General features: G+C 46.2%; 1 protein-coding gene across 1 annotated transcript; it reads left to right on the forward strand.

Annotated features, from left to right (window-relative positions):
• Nucleotides 1–14,242: 14,242 nt before the first annotated feature.
• On the forward strand, nucleotides 14,243–18,542 carry LOC123481241. The gene is made up of 6 exons (XM_045215888.1): nucleotides 14,243–14,758; nucleotides 15,123–15,213; nucleotides 15,344–15,579; nucleotides 16,606–16,696; nucleotides 16,827–17,062; nucleotides 18,069–18,542. Exons 1-6 carry the CDS (start codon nucleotides 14,342–14,344, stop codon nucleotides 18,165–18,167), a joined length of 1,170 nt encoding a protein of 389 aa, XP_045071823.1. The 5' UTR covers nucleotides 14,243–14,341; the 3' UTR covers nucleotides 18,168–18,542.
• Nucleotides 18,543–20,105: the final 1,563 nt, after the last annotated feature.

Here is a 20,105-nt window from a genome sequence, read left to right on the forward strand (position 1 = left end):
CGCCGCGTTCCTAATAGGAAACGTTTCACTAGAGGGTGGCTAAAGACATTGTCTCTGCCAAACCCCTCGTGACAAGCTGAAAATCGCCGCTGCAAACACCTTAATGGTGGCGGGCGATCTCTGCTCGTCAAACATAAGCTGTAGGAAAGAGAGAATACTCTCCAACCTGACAGCTCATGGGGTCTACACCTTGTGTGACACACCATTGTGAAAACACGTTCCATCTACTGGCATACATCTTAGAAGTGGAACTGGCACGTGAACCCTGTATGGTCCTGATCACCGCATCAGATAACCCACGGCGCTCTAGCCTGTCCCTCTCAGCAGCCAGGCCTTCAGTGGTTGGCCGATTATGGGCAACTGCCCTATCGCGCCCCCGCCTGAGATAACGCGTCCGTCGATGAGGAATTGGCCAAGTGGCGCAATCAACATCTGACTCATCTCCGATAACCAAGGAGCCCCTGGGCGATCGGTGGCTACCAGTATCACTGACAGCCTCCTGACCTCACCCTGGCCTAACAGTGGGAGAATGTAGGACAGCGGAGGGAATGCATACAGAAGAACTCTCGGCCACGGGTGGTGCGCAAAGCGTCTCTTCCTAGTGGCGGCTCTTCCTGTTCCCTCAGAGAGAACCATAGGGGACATTGCGCGTTCACACGTGACGCGAATAGATCCGCCTCGGTCTCTCCCGAACTGTTCCCAAATTTGGAGAACAACGTCCGGATGCAGACACCACTGCGTCGTCTCGAGGACCCCCTCTTGACATGAGGTCTGCTCCTACGTTCAAGTAGCCCGGAATGTGCTGCTCTCAATGAGCGAAGGTGCTCGTGAGCCCACAGCCACAATTCCTCTGCCGCCCGATGGAGAGCAGGAGACTTGACTCCTCCCTGGCGATTTATGTGGGCTACTGTGGTCCGGTTGTCTGACCAGACCAACACATCGCGACCCCGAAGGGTAGACGCGAAGTGGGTCAAAACCAGTCGAACCGTTTCCAACTCCAAGAGGTTGATGTGGCGACTCGAAAGAGGCCACACACCTCCTATGTCCCTCCCCATCCCGTCAGAGACTCATCTGTGAACACTGGGATGTAAGAGGACACTTTGCCTATCGGGACTCCGTGCGTGAGAACGCGCGGGTTTCTCCAATAGTTCAGATCTGCACTGAGCGAGAGGGGGAACCACCACCAACCGATGACGTTGACGCAATGGGTCTAGTCTTAGTTAGCGAACCATCGCTGCATCCTGCGCATGTGCAGGAGTCCCAGCGAACCACAGAGTGGGCTGACAACACGAGACCCAAGAGTGACATGATCGACAGCGCCGTCACCTGTGATTCGGACGACACTTCTCAGGGCTAGCAACAAGGCTACCCTTCGGGGGTCGAAATTCGAGCCCTCATCATTACAGTGTCTAGCTGTATCCCCAGGTAGACAATCTGATGACTGGGCCAGGGCGTGCTCTTTTTCCAATTCACAGCGAACCCCAGACGTGTGAGATGAATCACTGTCTGTGTTGTGTGAGTGATCGCCAGCTCTGCTGACGGGGCGAGAACCAGTAGGTCGTCTAGGTAGGCTAGTAGCCATATTCCCTGATGACGCAACGGTTCCAATGCCGCCTCCACACACTTGGAAAACATGCGAGGTGCCAGGGCGTACCCAAATGGCATCCTCGTGTATTCGTACGCCACCCCTTGAAAGGCGAATCGCAGAAACTTCCTGTGACGCAGCTGTACCGGCACATGAAAGTACGCGTCCTTTAGGTCTATGCTCGTACAAAAGTCTCCTTTCTGGACACATTCCAGCAGACATTTTGTCGTTAGCATTCGAAAGGGCCGTTTGGTTACGCTCTCGTTGAGAATGCGTAAATCCAAAATCGGCCTCATTCCCCCCATATTTTTGGGCACCAGGAAGTAGGGCGAATATAGCCCCTTGTTCCTTTGCTCCTGGGGACCCACTGTGACCGCCTCCTTCGCCAAAAGTTCCGTAATCTCTGAAACCAGAGCGGCCACTTTTTCGGGCGTTTTCATCACCGTCTCCACTACTCCCTGAATGGGGGTGGAGTCCGATGGAATTGGAGAGCATAACCCTTCTGCAACGTCTGTTGTAGCCAGCGTGAGAGGGTGCAGCTTCGCTGCACTGCCAGCAATACAGAGAAAGCGGCCGAGCGCGAAGCTGTGGTACATTCAGTAGGAAAGGACCTGTATTCCTCTATGGCCCTTGCCGCCGCTGTTCCCCAACACTGAGGTGGTGGAACAGCCCAAGGCGGGCCTCCCAAGAAAGGGAGAGGAAACATTAGTGCGTTCTGAACCAGAAGGAGGGGCAGAGACGTCAGTTAAACCCGTAACCGTCGTATTCCTGCCCTCCGTGAACGCAGCGCGGGTCTGAATTGCACTGACCGAGGCCACAGCCTGCGACAGGGCACCATCCCCAGCAAACGATTGCGTCATCATAGGTGACTGCAATCCGCTATTAGAGCCACTCACTACAATACTCCTAGGAGTCTGTAATATGAGGTCTCTTTGAGATAAACCAAGACGGCGTCTTGGTCTCTTTCCTCCTTTCACCTCCTGTGTGCGTTCAGCTCTGCACCTCTGGTGGGCTGAACTACACTCAGTGTGGTGAGCATTGGCGCATTCAGAAAGAAGCGGGGGCGCCGATACACTGGGAACCTTCGTGACCGTGGTAATCGAGACCTCCGTGAACGCAGCATGGGTCTGAATCGCACTAACCGAGACCTTAGTCTGCGATAGTGCGCCATCCCCAAATATCGACTGCGTCATCATGTCAGAGTTTGACCGAGACTGCTGTCTGCTATGTGAAGCACTTCTTATACCTGAAGTGTTATGTGTACCTACTCTGAATGCCTGTTCAGCAACGCACCCTTGGTGGGCTGAACGGCGCTTAGAGTGGTAGGGTAGAGAGGGTGAGATTTGAACGCTCTCGGACGTATTATGGAAAAGGGGCTCTTTTTTGACAGTCAGGTGGAGCCAACTCTTTATTTAACACATCAACAAAAGCAATACCATCATCACCCATCCCTTCAACCGAAGGGTGGGGGGGAACAGTGGTCACGTTCGAAGATGACGTGTCCTTCATTTCGCTCCCCGCGTCCCGTCATGTGCGCCTCTCTTGTAGCCTCCCTTAGGAGCCCAAGTGGCGTCCTCACCACCTCCCTCGCCCGGCTGCAACGGGGCCACCGTGGCTGCTGGGGGGGCTGGGCCCGCTCCCCTGCTTCCTGCGGCCGCCGATTGGCGCCGGATACGTCGCCTCACCGTAGACCCTTGTCTACTCTGGGGGGCGGAAGTGGATGGTGACGGTGCAGGGCCTAACCTACTTGCCAATGGCAGGTGTCTGGCCAACTGCTTCTTTTCTTCGTCCAGCTTCGAAAACCTCTGTCGCCTCTTTACGTGGCGACTCAAAGAGCCCGTCGTCAGAGAGGGGGGGCGTTCAAAAAGGGACGCCTGTCTGCTTCCTTCATGGTTGTCAGGGACAACCAGAGGTGTCGCTCACGACCACCGAGGTGGCCATGGACCTCCCCGAGCAGACGGCCGATGCCTGTGTTACGTGTAGGATGGCGCCAGAAATCCTGGACGCCTCTCCACCTCCTCTGGCTCCAGCTCTGTCTTACCCGTGGTTAAACGGGACAGAGCGGCTGCCAAGAGGGCAATGTTGTTAGCTGCTGCTACAGCTTGGGCTCCCAAATTGAAGGACTTCTCTAACAGCTGTGCTGTGAGACGGTCCTTCTGAGATGGCAACGTGGCTTTTCTGGAAGAGGGCCAGGGACTCGAACCCGGGACGAGATACGCCGCCATGGCACTCTCTAACCTGGGGATTTCCTTGACTTGGCACTCTAGTGAATGGGAGGTACGATTTAACCGGTGAACGCGCCGCTAAAGGTGCCTCCCATGAGCCCTCGACGTATTTAGCCAAAGAAGGCATGGCAGGAGCCAGTGGCTCTGCCGCTCTTCTTGGCCTGGAATACGGGCCGCCCTCCATTAAATCAACCTCCGGTGCGGAGGGAACAGGGGGCAGCGGTATCTCCAGCCGTCTGGCAGCTCTCTCAATGAGACCCGGAAAGTCCGTCCTCAGAGACGCTGCGGCGAAGGACAGGGCTTCTGATTTCTCAGAGCCCGTGTCGTTATCACCATAGGAACTACAAGCCCTCTCGCTAACCAAAGGAAAGGGGGGCTTGAATGTATGAGGGACGGGGTCTGACTGTTCCATAGGAATGTCAGCCTCTTCCTCATAGTCCCTATCATCCCCTGAGTCTGCGCCGTCAGGCGATGCCTCTGAAGCAGAGGCTAGTATTGACAACACATCCTCTGAGGGGGATATCTCCCCTGAAAACGCCCAGCACTGCTTCCTCTCCTTTGTAGAAAGGGAGGGCGCAGGAGGCGCAGTTAGGGGACTGCAGACGCCCTCTTTGGCATGCTGGGACCCTAGACACAAAAAAACACAAGTCGTGAGAGTCGCGGCCGCCATGGAGGAGCATCTGCATTGAGCTCTGAAAAAGAGCTTTTGCGGGTGGAAAATCTCCTGGTGTGCTCATTTTAGGGACGACGTCGATGACTGGAAAATCGACTGCGTTTTCTTCGTCCTGAGTCTTCTCTTCGTCTCTTCTTGGCTTCTTCAGTCTAGTCCAGTCGCTGAAGATAAAGGGAGGCTGATTGAGGGGAGGCATCCCCTCTTATAGGGACACCTGTACTCCTATTGGCTGCAGGTGTGTGCATAATTTTGTCTCAGGCTGATGCTGCCTTAGGGCAGTGGGTAAACCAATAGGAGCAGAGCTCCCCTATGGGGCGGAGCTCCACGATATAGAACATTCCTATTTCGCAACAAAGCCTCCTTCACTCATGCTGCCAAACATGCCCTCGTAAAACTGACTATCCTACCGATCCTTGACTTCGGCGATGTCGTTTACAAAATAGCTTCCAACAGTCTACTCAGCAAATTGGATGTAGTCTATCACAGTGCCATCCGTTTTGTCACCAAAGCTCATATACTACCCACCATTGTGACCTGTACGCTCGTTGGCTGGCCCTCACTACATATTCGTTGCCAAACCCACTGGCTCCAGGTCATCTATAAATCACTTCTAGGCAAATCCCCGCCTTATCTTAGCTCTTTGGTCACCATAGCAACACCCACCCGTAGTATGCGTTCCAGCAGGTATATCTCAGTGGTCATCCCCAAAGCCAACACCTCCTTTGGCCGCCATTCCTTCCAGTTCTCTGCTGCAAATGACTGGAACGAACTGCAAAAATCTCTGAAGCTGGAGACACTTATCTCCCTCACTAACTTTAAGCATAAGTTGTCAGAGCAGCTTACCGATCACTGCACCTGTACAGAGCCCATCTGTTATTAGCCCACCCAACTACCTCATCCCCATATTGTTATTTACATTGCTATTTATTTTGCTAATTTGCACCCCAGTATCTCTATTTGCACATCATCTTCTGCACATCTATCACTCCAGTGTTAATACTAAATTGTAATTATTTTGCACTATGGCCTATTTATTGCCTTACCTCCATAACTTACTACATTTGCACACACTGTATATAGATTTTCTACTGTGTTATTGACTGTACGTTTTGTTTATCCCATATGTAACTCTGTGTTGTTGTTGTTTTTATCGCACTGCTTTGCTTTATCTTGGCCAGGTCGCAGTTGTAAATGAGAACTTGTTCTCAACTGGCTTACCTGGTTAAATAAAAATAAATAGTTTGTGTCAAGCCCGTCTTGAGCATTTGTCCATAGGTTTTCATCGACGTTTTCATCCACCTGGGGAAAAACCTTTTGGCATGGCGAATCCAAGCCTGACATTGGTCTGGATTACTGTAATGTCATGGCATGCCTCATCCAGGGCCTGTAGGAGGGTGGTACGCTCATGGGGATGATACTACATGCTGAAAATAATTCCTTGATGGGGTTGAAGAATAGAGGCAGGTATAGGGGTCAGGAATCGGGGATCGGCCCGAAACCATGCATGAACCACCTCTGCATCGTGGAACCTGACATTGTCCCACACAATGACGTAGGTGACCCATTCACCTTGACAGGCCTGTTCAATCTCAGTGAGTAACTCAATGAGGTGTGCAGCAATGTGAAACCCCCCCAGCGAAAAGAACCAAACAACTTATTTTGGATAAATGCTTACTGTGTAGGTGATGCATTTGTTACATACAGTACATCTGTATGTACAGATAGTAACGTTAGTATAAATCCCCCCGCACAGTCCCCGCAGCCGGACAACTTTCTCATGGCTTCTGGAGGGAAATACTGTTGGAATGATCAACCGGTGTCGCTCATTCAGCCGACAGAAACTTTCAACCGGTTTTCCCCATTATGTAGCGAGTCGGAGTCTGAGTCTGAGTCTTCTCTTGTCTCTACTCCTCCCGTTACGGGGTCTGAGACGCCGAAGGCTCCCACCATTAGCTCTGACAAATTGAAAACCCTAGTCATTGGCGACTCCATTACCCGCAGTATTAGACTTAAAACGAATCACCCAGCGATCATACACTGTTTACCAGGGGGCAGGGCTACCGACGTTAAGGCTAATCTAAAGATGGTGCTGGCTAAAGCTAAAACTGGCGAGTGTAGAGAGTATAGAGATGTTGTTATCCACGTCGGCACCAACGATGTTAGGATGAAACAGTCAGAGGTCACCAAGTGCAACATAGCTTCAGTGTGTAAATCAGCTAGAAAGATGTGTCGGCATCGAGTAATTGTCTCTGGCCCCCTCCCAGTTAGGGGGAGTGACGAGCTCTACAGCAGAGTCTCAGCACTCAATCGCTGGTTGAAAACTGTTTTCTGCCTTCCCAAAAGATAGAATTTGTAGATAATTGGCCCTCTTTCTGGGACTCACCCACAAACAGGACCAAGCCTGACCCTGCTGATGAGGGACGGACTCCATCCTAGCTGGAGGGGTGCTCTCATCTTATCTACCAACATAGATAGGGCTCTAACTCCTCTAGCCCCACAGTGAAATAGGGTGCAGGCCAGGCAGCAGGCTGTTAGCCAACCTGCCAGCTTAGTGGAGTCTGCCAATAGCACAGTCAGTGTAGTCAGCTCAGCCATACCCATTGAGACTGTGTCTGTGCCTCGACCTAGGTTGGGCAAAACTAAACATGGCGGTGTTCACCTTAGCAATCTTATTAGGATAAAGACCTCCTCCATTCCTGCCATTATTGAAAGAGATCGTGATACCTCACATCTCAAAATAGGGTTACTTAATGTTAGATCCCTCACTTCAAAGGCAGTCATAGTCAATGAACTAATCACTGATCATAATCTTGATGTGATTGGCCTGACTGAAACATGGCTTAAGCCTGATGAATTTGCTGTGTTAAATGAGGCCTCACCTCCTGGTTACACTAGTGACCATATTCCCGTGCATCCCGCAAAGGCGGAGGTGTTGCTACCATTTACGATAGCAAATTTCAATTTACAAAAAAAAAATATGGCGTTTTCGTCTTTTGAGCTTCTAGTCATGAAATCTATGCAGCCTACTCAATCACTTTTTATAGCTACTGTTTACAGGCCTCCTGGGCCATATACAGCGTTCCTCTCTGAGTTTCCTGAATTCCTATCAGACCTTGTAGTCATAGCAGATCATATTCAAATTTTTTGGTGATTTTAATATTCACATGGAGAAGTCCACAGACCCACTCCAAAAGTCTTCGGAGCCATCATCGACTCAGTGGGTTTTGTCCAACATGTCTCTGGACCTACTCACTGCCACAGTCATACTCTGGACCTAGTTTTGTCCCATGGAATAAATGTTGTAGATCTTAATGTTTTTCCACAAAATCCTGGACTATCGGACCACCATTTTATTACGTTTGCAATCGCAACAAATAATCTGCTCAGACCCCAACCAAGGAGCATCAAAAGTCGTGCTATAAATTCTCAGACAACACAAAAATTCCTTGATGCCCTTCCAGACTCCTTCTGCCTACCCAAGGACGTCAGAGGACAAAAATCAGTTAACCACTTAACTGAGGAACTCAATTTAACCTTGCGCAATACCCTAGATGCAGTTGCACCCCTAAAAACGAAAAACATTTGTCATAAGAAACTAGCTCCCTGGTATACAGAAAATACCCGAGCTTTGAAGCAAGCTTCCAGGAAATTGGAACGGAAATGGCGCCACACCAAACTGGAAGTCTTCCGACTAGCTTGGAAAGACAGTACCGTGCAGTACCCGAAGAGCCCTCACTGCTGCTCGATCATCCTACTTTTCCAACTTAATCGAGGAAAATAAGAACAATCCAAAATTTCTTTTTGATACTGTTGCAAAGCTAACTAAAAAGCAGCATTCCCAAAGAGAGGATGGCTTTCACTTCAGCAGTAATAAATTCATGAACTTCTTTGAGGAAAAGATCATGACCATTAGAAAGCAAATTACGGACTCCTCTTTGAATCTGCGTATTCCTCCAGGGCTTAGCTGTCCTGGATCTGCACAGCTCTGCGAGGGCCTGGGATCGGGAGAGACACTTAAGTGTTTTAGTACTATATCTCTTGACACAATGATGAAAATAATCATGGCCTCTAAACCTTCAAGCTGCATACTGGATCCTATTCCTACTAAACTGCTGAAGGAGCTGCTTCCCTGTGCTTGGCCCTCCTATGTTGAACATAATAAACAGCTCTCTATCCACCGGATGTGTACCAAACTCACTAAAAGTGGCAGTGATAAAGCCTCTCTTGAAAAAGCCAAACCTTGACCCGGAAAATATAAAAAAACTATCGGCCTATATCGAATCTTCCATTCCTCTCAAAAATTTTAGAAAAAAGCTGTTGCGCAGCAACTCACTGCCTTTCTGAAGACAAACAATGTATACGAAATGCTTCAGTCTGGTTTTAGACCCCATCATAGCACTGAGACTGCACTTGTGAAGGTGGTAAATGACCTTTTAATGGCGTCAGACCGAGGCTCTGCATCTGTCCTCGTGCTACTAGACCTTAGTGCTGCCTTTGACACTACTCGATCACCACATTCTTTTGGAGAGACTGGAAACCCAAATTGGTCTACACGGACAAGTTCTGGCCTGGTTTAGATCTTACCTGTCGGAAAGATATCAGTTTGTCTCTGTGAATGGTCTGTCCTCCGACAAATCAACTGTACATTTCGGTGTTCCTCAAGGTTCCGTTTTAGGACCACTATTGTTTTCACTATATATTTTACCTCTTGGGGATGTTATTCGAAAACATAATGTTAACTTTCACTGCTATGCGGATGACACACAGCTGTACATTTCAATGAAACATGGTGAAGCCCCCAAAATTGCCCTCGCTAGAAGCCTGTGTTTCAGACATAAGGAAGTGGATGGCTGAAAACTTTCTACTTTTAAACTCGGACAAAACAGAGATGCTTGTTCTAGGTCCCAAGAAACAAAGAGATCTTCTGTTAAATCTGACAATTCATCTTGATGGTTGTAAAGTCGTCTCAAATAAAACTGTGAAGGACCTCAGGCGTTACTCTTGACCCTGATCTCTCTTTTGACGAACATATCAAGACTGTTTCAAGGACAGCTTTTTTCCATCTACGTAACATTGCAAAAATCAGAAATTTTCTGTCCAAAAATGATGCAGAAAAATTAATCCATGCATTTGTTACTTCTAGGTTAGACTACTGCAATGCTCTACTTTCCGGCTACCGGATAAAGCACTAAATAAACTTCAGTTAGTGCTAAATACGGCTGCTAGAATCCTGACTAGAACCAAGAAATTTGATCATATTACTCCAGTGCTAGCTTCCCTACACTGGCTTCCTGTTAAGGCAAGGGCTGATTTCAAGGTTTTACTGTTAACCTATAAAGCGTTACATGGGCTTGCTCCTACCTATCTTTCCGAGTTGGTTCTGCCGTACATACCAATACGTACGCTACGGTCACAAGACGCAGGCCTCCTAATTGTCCCTAGAATTTCTAAGCAAACAGCGGGAGGCAGGGCTTTCTCCTATAGATCTCCATTTTTATGGAACAGTTTGCCTACCCATGTGAGAGACGCAGACTCGGTCTCAACCTTTAAGTCTTTACTGAAGACTTATCTCTTCAGTAGGTCATATGATTGAGTGTAGTCTGGCCCAGGAGTGTGAAGGTGAACGGAAAGGCTCTGGAGCAACGAACAGCCCTTGCTGTCTCTGCCAGGCCGGTTCCCCTCTCTCCACTGGGGTTCTCTGCCTCTAACCCTGTTACAGGGGCTGAGTCACTGGCTTGCTGGTGCTCTTTCATGCCGTCCCTAGGAGGGGTGCGTCACTTGAGTGGGTTGAGTTACTGACGTGATCTTCCTGTCTGGGTTGGCGCCCCCCTTGGTTTGTGCTGTGGTGGAGACCTCTGTGGGCTATACTTCGGCCTTGTCTCAGGATTGTAAGTTGGTGGTTGAGGATATCCCTCTGGTGGTGCGGGGGGCTGTGCTTTGGCAGAGTGGGTGGGGTTATATCCTTCCTGTTTGGCCCTGTCCGGGGTTTCTTCGGATGGGGCCACAGTGTCTCGGACCGCTCCTGTCTCAGCCTCCAGTATTTATGCTGCAGTAGTTTATGTGTCGGGGGGCTGGGGTTAGTTGGTTATACCTGGAGTACTTCTCCTGTCTTATCCAGTGTCCTGTGTGAATTTAAGTATGCTCTCTCTAATTCTCTCGTTCTCTCTTTCTCTCTGAGAACCTGAGCCCTAGGACCATACGTCAGGACTACCGGGCATGCTGACACCTTGCTGTCCCCAGTCCGCCTGGCCTTGCTGCTATTCCAGTTTCAACTGTTCTGCCTGCGGTTTCTGAAACCCCTACCTGTCCCAGACCTGCTGTTTTCAACTCTTAATGATCGGCTATGAAAAGCCAACTGAGAGACCTGAGCCCTAGGACCATACGTCGGGACTACCGGCCGTGGTGACTCCTTGCTGTCCCCAGTCCGCCTGGCCTTGCTGCTATTCCAGTTTCAACTGTTCTGCCTGCGGTTATGGAACCCCTACCTGTCCCAGACCTGCTGTTTTCAACTCTTAATGATCGGCTATGAAAAGCCAACTGAGATTTATTCCTGATTATTATTTGACCATGCTTGTCACTTATGAACATTTTTGAACATCTTGGCATGGTTCTGTTATAATCTCCACCCGGCACAGCCAGAAGAGGACTGGCCACCCCTCATAGCCTGGTTCCTCTCTAGGTTTCTTCCTAGGTTTTGGCCTTTCTAGGGAGTTTTTCCTAGCCACCGTGCTTCTACACCTGCATTACTAGCTGTTTGGGGTTTTAGGCTGGGTTTCTGTACAGCACTTCGAGATATTAGCTGATGTAAGAAGGGCTATATAAAATAAAATTGATTGAAAATTGATACATCTCTGTTCTTGTCAATATCAGATCATTTAAAAAAAAAACTTACTGTAGAGTAAAATCATAATAGTCATCATCATCATTGTACGTTATAGAATACACTGAGTGTTCAAAACATTAGACTCACCAGGTGAAAGCTATGATCCCTTATTGATGTCACTTGTTAAATCCATTTCAATCAGTGTGGATGAAGGGGAGGAGACAGGTTAAATAAGGATTTTTAAGCCTTGAAACAAATTGTAGACATGGATTGTGTATGTGTGACATTCAGAGGGTCAATGGGCAAGACAATGGGCAAGACAGACGATTGAAGTGCCTTTGAACAGGGTATGGTAGTAGGTGCCAGGCGCACTGGTTTGATTGTGTCAAGAACTGCAACGCTGTTGGTTTTTTCATGCTCAACAGTTTTCCATGTGTATCAAGAATGGTCCACCACCCAAAGGACATCCAGCCAACTTGACACAACTGTGGGAAGCATTGGCGTCAACATGGGCTAACATCCCTGTGGAACACTTTCGACACCTTGTAGAGTCCATGCTCCAACGAATTGAGGCTGTTCTGAGGGCAAAAGGGGGTACAACTCAATATTAGGAAGGTTTTCCTAATGTTTTGTACACTCAGTATACAGTGGGGAGAACAAGTATTTGATACACTGCCGATTTTGCAGGTTTTCCTACTTACAAAGCATGTAGAGGTCTGTAATTTTTATCATAGGGACACTTCAACTGTGAGAGACGGAATCTAAAACAAAAATCCAGAAAATCACATTGTAAGATTTTTAAGTAATTAATTTGCATTTTATTGCATGACATAAGTATTTGATCACCTACCAACCAGTAAGAATTCCGGCTCTCACAGATCTGTTAGTTTTTCTTTAAGAAGCACTCCTGTTCTCCACTCATTACCTGTATTAACTGCACCTGTTTGAACTTGTTACCTGTATAAAAGACACCTGTCCACACACTCAATCAAACAGACTCCAACCTCTCCACAATGGCCAAGACCAGAGAGCTGTGTAAGGACATCAGGGATAAAATTGTAGACCTGCACAAGGCTGGGATGGGCTACAGGACAATAGGCAAGCAGCTTGGTGAGAAGGCTACAACTGTTGGTGCAATTACTAGAAAATGGAAGAAGTTCAAGATGACGGTCAATCACCCTCGGTCTGGGGCTCCATGCAAGATCTCACCTCGTGGGGCATCAATGATCATGGGGAAGGTGAGGGATCAGCCCAGAACTACACGGCAGGACCTGGTCAATGACCTGAAGAGAGCTGGGACCACAGTCTCAAAGAAAACCATTAGTAACACACTATGCCGTCATGGATTAAAATCCTGCAGCGCACGCAAGGTCCCCCTGCTCAAGCCAGCGCATGTCCAGGCCCGTCTGAAGTTTACCAATGACCATCTGAATGATCCAGAGGAGGAATGGGAGAAGGTCATGTGGTCCGATGAGACAAAAATATAGCTTTTTGGTCTAAACTCCACTCACCGTGTTTGGAGGAAGAAGAAGGATGAGTACAACCCCAAGAACACCATCCCAACCGTGAAGCACGGAGGTGGAAACATCATTCTTTGGGGATGCTTTTCTGCAAAGGGGACAGGACGACTGCACCGTATTGAAGGGAGGATGGATGGGGCCATTTATCGCGAGATCTTGGCCAACAACCTCCTTCCCTCAGTAAGAGCATTGAAGATGTGTCGTGGCTGGGTCTTCCAGCATGACAACGACCCGAAACACACAGCCAGGGCAACTAAGGAGTGGCTCCGTAAGAAGCATCTCAAGGTCCTGGAGTGGCCTAGCCAGTCTCCAGACCTGAACCCAATAGAAAATATTTGGAGGGAGCTGAAAGTCCGTATTGCCCAGCGACAGCCCCGAAACCTGAAGGATCTGTATGGAGGAGTGGGCCAAAATCCCTGCTGCAGTGTGTGCAAACCTGGTCAAGACCTACAGGAAATGTATGATCTCTGTAATTGCAAACAAAGGTTTCTGTACCAAATATGAAGTTCTGCTTTTCTGATGTATCAAATACTTATGTCATGCAATACAATGCAAATTAATTACTTAAAAATCATACAATGTGATTTTCTGGATTTTTGTTTTAGATTCCGTCTCTCACAGTTGAAGTGTACCTATGATAAAAATTACAGACATCTACATGCTTTGTAAGTAGGAAAACCTGCAAAATCGGCAGTGTATCAAATACTTGTTCTCCCCACTGTATATCATACTTTATATGTTTATACTTTACAAACATACATTTTTATTCTGTAGTTCTCAAAATTGTAATCTATAGGTTTACCAAATGGTTAAGTGATTATCAATTAAGAGCAGTTGGATTAAGTAATAGTACAATGTATTTTAACAAATGAGAACAGAATCATATCAAAAGTCATGTGAGCGTTGCATTGTGAAAGGCAATTACTTTATATGAACATGTATTGCAATGTGAAACATGTATTTCTAGATGAAACACTGATTAAGTGTGGTGACAGTGACTATGTTATTGTGTGTTGTACTTTAGTCAATTGAAGATGTGCTTAAAGTTTTGAAACAACTGCCTTTTAGATTATATGTTTTGAGTTTTGTACTAAGAGTTGTGAAAATGTACCACATACTTGTGAAAATTGTATCAAAGGGATATACTTTTTTTTAAAGAAATGTGAGCACTGGTTTCATCAACCCATGACAGATGACATAATATATATTTGGTTTCCCAAATGGCACCCTATTCCCTATATAGTGCACTAATTGGTCAAATGTAGTGGTCAAATGTAGTGGACTTTATAGGGAATAGGGTGTATAGTGCACTACTTTTGATCAGGGCCCTGTTCAAATGTACTGCGCTATATAGGGAATAGGGTGCCATTTTGTGACGAAACCATTGATTTACATGTTTTCTTCCCTCTATTTTACAGCTCCTTCAGTTCTTTCAAGTTCAACTTCAGTCCCATCAGCTTGGTGGATGAGATTCTAACAGGAGAGGAGTGGTCACCATTCCTGTCCATCAAGGACATGCCCGCCCCCTCACCGTCCGTTTACCAATCAGAGGCTGCTAGCCAACACGGTTGTGATGAAGGCGACCAATTAAAGACTGAACCAGAGTCGCGCCTCCCCAACGATGTTCAACAGAACCACGAGGACATAGGCCTTTCTTTATATGAGGATGTTAGCTTCATTCTATCAGATCCTAACGAGATTGTGGACAACCAATCAGACAACAGACAACAGGAAGTAAACAACAACAATGACACTGGAGCTGATGCCATTGCTGTCATCAAACCTAAGATACTATTGGACAATGATGCAGCGGAGGAGAGTGAGTTGGACCACTCCAGACCCATATGTAAGGACATCTATGACTCGGTTGAATTACTTCAGTCCCCCATAAGGACGCAATCAAAGGACCTTCTTGACTTCTCCTATGTTGAGGTGAGCCACACTGCAGGATTGTGGGTATTGTAGTCATTTAAAGTGCGGTTGTAGGCCTATGTCTATAGAAGAGGGCTCTCCAACCCTGTTCCTGGAGAGCTACCCCCCCCTGTAGGTTTTTGCTCCAACCCCAGTTGTAACTAATCTGATTCATTTTATCAGCCAGCTAATTATTAAAATCAGGTGCTCTAGATTAGGGTTGAACACCTACAGGACGGTAGCTCTCCAGGAACAGGGTAGGAGAGACCTGCGATAGAAACATTCAGAATCTCTCGTTCTTATTCTCTCTCTCTCTCTCTCTCTCTCTCTCTCTCTCTCTCTCTCTCTCTCTCTCTCTCTCTCTCTCTCTCTCTCTCTCTCACAGTCACTTGGAGTTCTGGACAGTTCTGCTCAGAAACATCGGATTCATCTGAACAAAAAGAGAAAGCACAGAGTTCCGGGGCTAAAGAAGATAAGTAAGATTGAATGGCTGGAAAACGGGATGAAGGAATCAGTGAAAATAGACGGGTAGAAAGGAGTTTGACAAAAGCTGAGACCATGAAATAACCATTTTATCCGCTGTTCCTTTTCTCTTTCCTGAAACAGAGCTCATCAAGATAGAACGCACTGCAATCAAAGCCCCTGAAATCAAATTCCTCAAACCCTCTCCTCCTCTCACCCTCTCCCCCACATCACTCCCTTCTTCCTCCTCTCCTCCCTCCCCTCTCTCTTCCTTCTCTCCCTCCTATGTCTTTTCGTCCTCTGTTTTCTACAACATCCCTCCGTCTGCTGAAAAACAGGACCCTGTGACATCAACGACACAGAACAACCTCTCTGTTAAGGTCAGAGTTCATTTGACCCCGTAACCATTGGCAACATTTTCAAACACTGTACATTAACATGGTGTGTCTCTGAATTCTGTCTGAAATGACACCCTATTCCCTGGTGCACTATAGGAATATGGTGTCATTTCAGACAGACTGTAGCTTAATACTGAATGTAATAATGTATATTAGGATCACTAACCAAGTTTCCATCCAACCTTGCTATGAGAGTAAAGTACATGTTGGATAACAAATGTCAGGACAGGCCTGATGGAAACAATGCATTTGTCGGTAAACTTTCCAAATGTCGACAAAACAAAATACGTTAGGCAAGGTGGGATCTTTTTGTGTCTGTAAAATGAATTATGTGAGCAATGGCGGTGGAAACACCTTTATGCGCAGATATTGATATAATAACCATCATATCGAAGTAAACTTGGATTCAGGTGATATGTTGTGTGGTCCTCCAACTATGACTCGGGAAAGCATGCAGTTTATTAGGCTACAGATGAAATAAGTTATGATGATCTTTACAGGGTGGTGAAAGTGCACAGTGATGAGCTTGATCCTGGTATGACAAATAAAAAGAATCTCGCTCTTTTTGTCCATAATAATCTCATCATGTATGCTAAACCTACACTGTATCTGTATCTAGCTGTTGGCTAGAGAGCATGTGCTCTCTAGCCAACAGGGCACATTCGCTATATATAGCCTAATGCAACATTTTTTGTGACAAAACCGTCAGTAGAGTTTAAAATGTGATTGGAAACACATTTAACTTGTATTTTTCATTCGGTACATGGGAATTTAACCACAAAAGTTATTTTTATGTGCACTACTTCCCGCACAGCTTTTTAGCCACAGCAAGTCAATTTGACGGAAACACATTGTTTTATGCAGATTTTAGAATATTCACATGAAAATCTGTTGCCAATTGGATGGAAACCTAGCTATTGGCAGAGCCCACTTCAATCCATCAAAGATTTCAAAATGGTTCTCTCTCTCTTCTCTCTCTCTCTCTCTCTCTCTCTCTCTCTCTCACAGTCACTTGGAGTTCTGGACAGTTCTGCTCAGAAACATCGGATTCATCTGAGCAAAAAGAGAAAGCACAGACTTCCGGGGCTAAAGAAGATAAGTAAGATTGAATGGCTGGAAAACGGGATGAAGGAATCAGTGAAAATAGACGGGTAGAAAGGAGTTTGACAAAAGCTGAGACCGTGAAATAACCATTTTATCTGCTGTTCCTTTTCTCTTTCCTGAAACAGAGCTCATCAAGATAGAACGCACTGCAATCAATGCCCCTGAAATCAAATTCCTCAAACCCTCTCCTCCTCCCACCCTCTCCCCCACATCACTCCCTTCTTCCTCCTCTCCTTCCTCCCCTCTCTCTTCCTTCTCTCCCTCCTATGTCTGTTCATCCTCTGTTTTCTACAACATCCCTCCGTCCGCTGAAAAACAGGACCCTGTGACATCAACGACACAGGACAACCTCTCTGTTAAGGTCAGAGTTCATTTGACCCCGTAACCATTGGCAACATTTTCAAACACTGTACATTAACATGGTGTGTCTCTGAAGTCTGTCTGAAATGACACCCTATTCCCTGGTGCACTATAGGAATATGGTGTCATTTCAGACAGACTGTAGCTTATTACAGAATGTAATAATGTATATTAGGATCACTAACCAAGTTTCCATCCAACCTTGCTATGAGAGTAAAGTACATGTTGGATAACAAATGTCAGGACAGGCCTGATGGAAACAATGCATTTGTCGGTAAACTTTCCAAATGTCGACAAAACAAAATACGTTAGGCAAGGTGGGATCTTTTTGTGTCTGTAAAATTAATTATGCGAGCAATGGCGGTGGAAACACCTTTATGCGCAGATATTGATATAATAACCATCATATGGAAGTAAACTTGGATTCAGGTGATATGGTGTGTGGTCCTCCAACTATGACTCAGGAAAGCATGCAGTTTATTAGGCTACAGATGAAATAAGTTATGATGATCTTTACAGGGTGGTGAAAGTGTACGGTGATGAGCTTGATCCTGGTATGACAAATAAAAAGAATCTCGCTCTTTTTGTCCATAATAATCTCATCATGTATGCTAAACCTACACTGTATCTGTATCTAGCTGTTGGCTAGAGAGCATGTGCTCTCTAGCCAACAGGGCACATTCGCTATATATAGCCTAATGCAACATTTTTTGTGACAAAACCGTCAGTAGAGTTTAAAATGTGATTGGAAACACATTTAACTTGTATTTTTCATTCGGTACATGGGAATTGAACCACAAAAGTTATTTTTATGTGCACTACTTCCCGCACAGCTTTTTAGCCACAGCAAGTCAATTTGACGGAAACACATTGTTTTATGCAGATTTTAGAATATTCACATGAAAATCTGTCGCCAATTGGATGGAAACCTAGCTATTGGCAGAGCCCACTTCAATCCATCAAAGACTTCAAAATGGTTCTCTCTCTCTTCTCTCTCTCTCTCTCAGACCACTGAAAGCAGCAGAAAGCCAGGTTCAAGTCCCAAGCCGCCTCTGTCCAAGTTCATGACAGCCCTGAGAGACAAAACCAAGAGGAAGCTTAAATAGTGAAGAGAACTTGGTCTTGGAGGAAGCTTAAATAGTGAAGAGAACTAGGTCTTGGAGGAAGCTTAAATAGTGAAGAGAACTAGGTCTTGGTGATCCAATAGAAACCCATAGCTCCTTCTCCTAGCCCCTACCTGCACCCTACCCCTAGGCCCTAGCCACTACCCCTTTAGTGTTTACAGTTTTAGGTGTGTACGCGATAACACTGCAGCTGCACATAGTAATGAAATAGGCAGACATATCTTTGATCAAATGATTATCTTGCTATATTGATTGTCTTACCAACACTTTTAATCACAACTACATTATTTCTCTAACATCAGTGTTATCTGAATGAGATTCTGTAAGATCTGAATAAATGGATTCATTTAAGCACAAGTATATGGTGTTGTATGGTAAAATGATAGAGGGTCATAAGAAGTGAGAGATCTGACTATTAAGAGGTGTTGGGGAGTTTAACACTTTTCAGTAGCCAGCCTATGTGACAGCTTTAATTTAACTGTAGTTCATTGTTGGGAAAGTGCTAGCAAGTAAGCATTTCACTGTACTTGTGCATGTGACAATGAAACTTGAAACTTGCTGGTGTCACAACACCCCAACAGAGTGTTAATAGAAAGTCTGCATCCCAAATGGCACCGTAGTCCCTATATAGTGCTCTACTTTGGACCAGAGCCCACAGCAATAGGGTGCCATTTGGGACGCAGAAGGAGAGGGGTGAGGAGGGTATTTTGAGGACACAAAACATTTATGACAAACGGTATACAAAACTGTATACAAACAATCTGCCACCTCAAAAATACACTATATGTGTGAGTGTGTGAGTGAGAGTGAGCGTGAGAGAGAAAGAGCGAGAGAGAGAGAGAGGCAACCTATTCCACACTCTGGTAAGGTTATTTTTCAGATTACTTTGTGCAAATATGTAATATTGTTGCATTGTAATTTCAGAAAAATTATTTAATACTTCTACAGTAATAGTGGAATGATAGTGTTTCACAATATTTATTTATTTATTGGGGAACCTAAAATTGCATTCTAATGGTGCATCCTTCTTATTGGTCAACAAAAGACGGACACCCGGCTCTTGTTGTCAAATTGACTGGGTGCTAAACGATTGTGCCACTGCGGATTGTGCCAGAGGCTGTGGCACGTACAATCGGTTAGCGCGCGGAGCCACTCAAATTAACTGGAGCCACTCGGCCCCTCCTGTGGCACAATCCGTCAGCGCTCGGTACAATCGCCAGCCACAGTCAATTTGACAACAAGATGTTTGCTTTAAATGGCATTCCTAGAATAGTGCTATAGACTATGTTCTCAGAAAATTTACCTGGTGAAATAAAGGTTAATACAATTTATTTATATATAAATGTATTTATTTAAAATATTTTTATTTATTTAATAAGTAAAGTAAACTGTTATGATTGAGGTTGTTTGTTTTTAGGAAACACAGAATCAGAGGAACCAAGATGAAGTTTGTCAGCCTGATAAACCCCTGCAACTTATCCAGAACGCTGCAGCCCGTCTGGTGTTCAACCTTCCCAAGTTCTCTCACTTCCAGTTGAAGCTCGCATCTACTACAAAACCATGGTGCTTGCCTACGGAGCTGTGAGGGGAACGGCACCTCCTTACCTTCAGGCTCTGATCCTACACCCAAACGAGGGCACTACGTTCATCCACATCTGGCCTGCTAGCCCCTCTACCTCTACGGAAGCACAGTTCCCGCTCAGCCCAGTCAAAGCTATTCGCTGCTCTGGCACCCTAATGGTGGAACAAGCTCCCCCACGACGCCAGGACAGCGGAGTCACTGACCACCTTCCGGAGACACTTGAAACCCTACCTCTTTAAGGAATACCTGGAATAGTATAATAGTAATCCTTCTACCCCCCTTTACTACCACTGTCTTTTGTCTAAACTAACACCTGACTTATTTCACCTGCTAGCACT

This window comes from Coregonus clupeaformis, unplaced genomic scaffold (assembly GCF_020615455.1).
Source record: "Coregonus clupeaformis isolate EN_2021a unplaced genomic scaffold, ASM2061545v1 scaf0544, whole genome shotgun sequence".
Taxonomy (NCBI): Eukaryota; Metazoa; Chordata; class Actinopteri; order Salmoniformes; family Salmonidae; genus Coregonus; species Coregonus clupeaformis.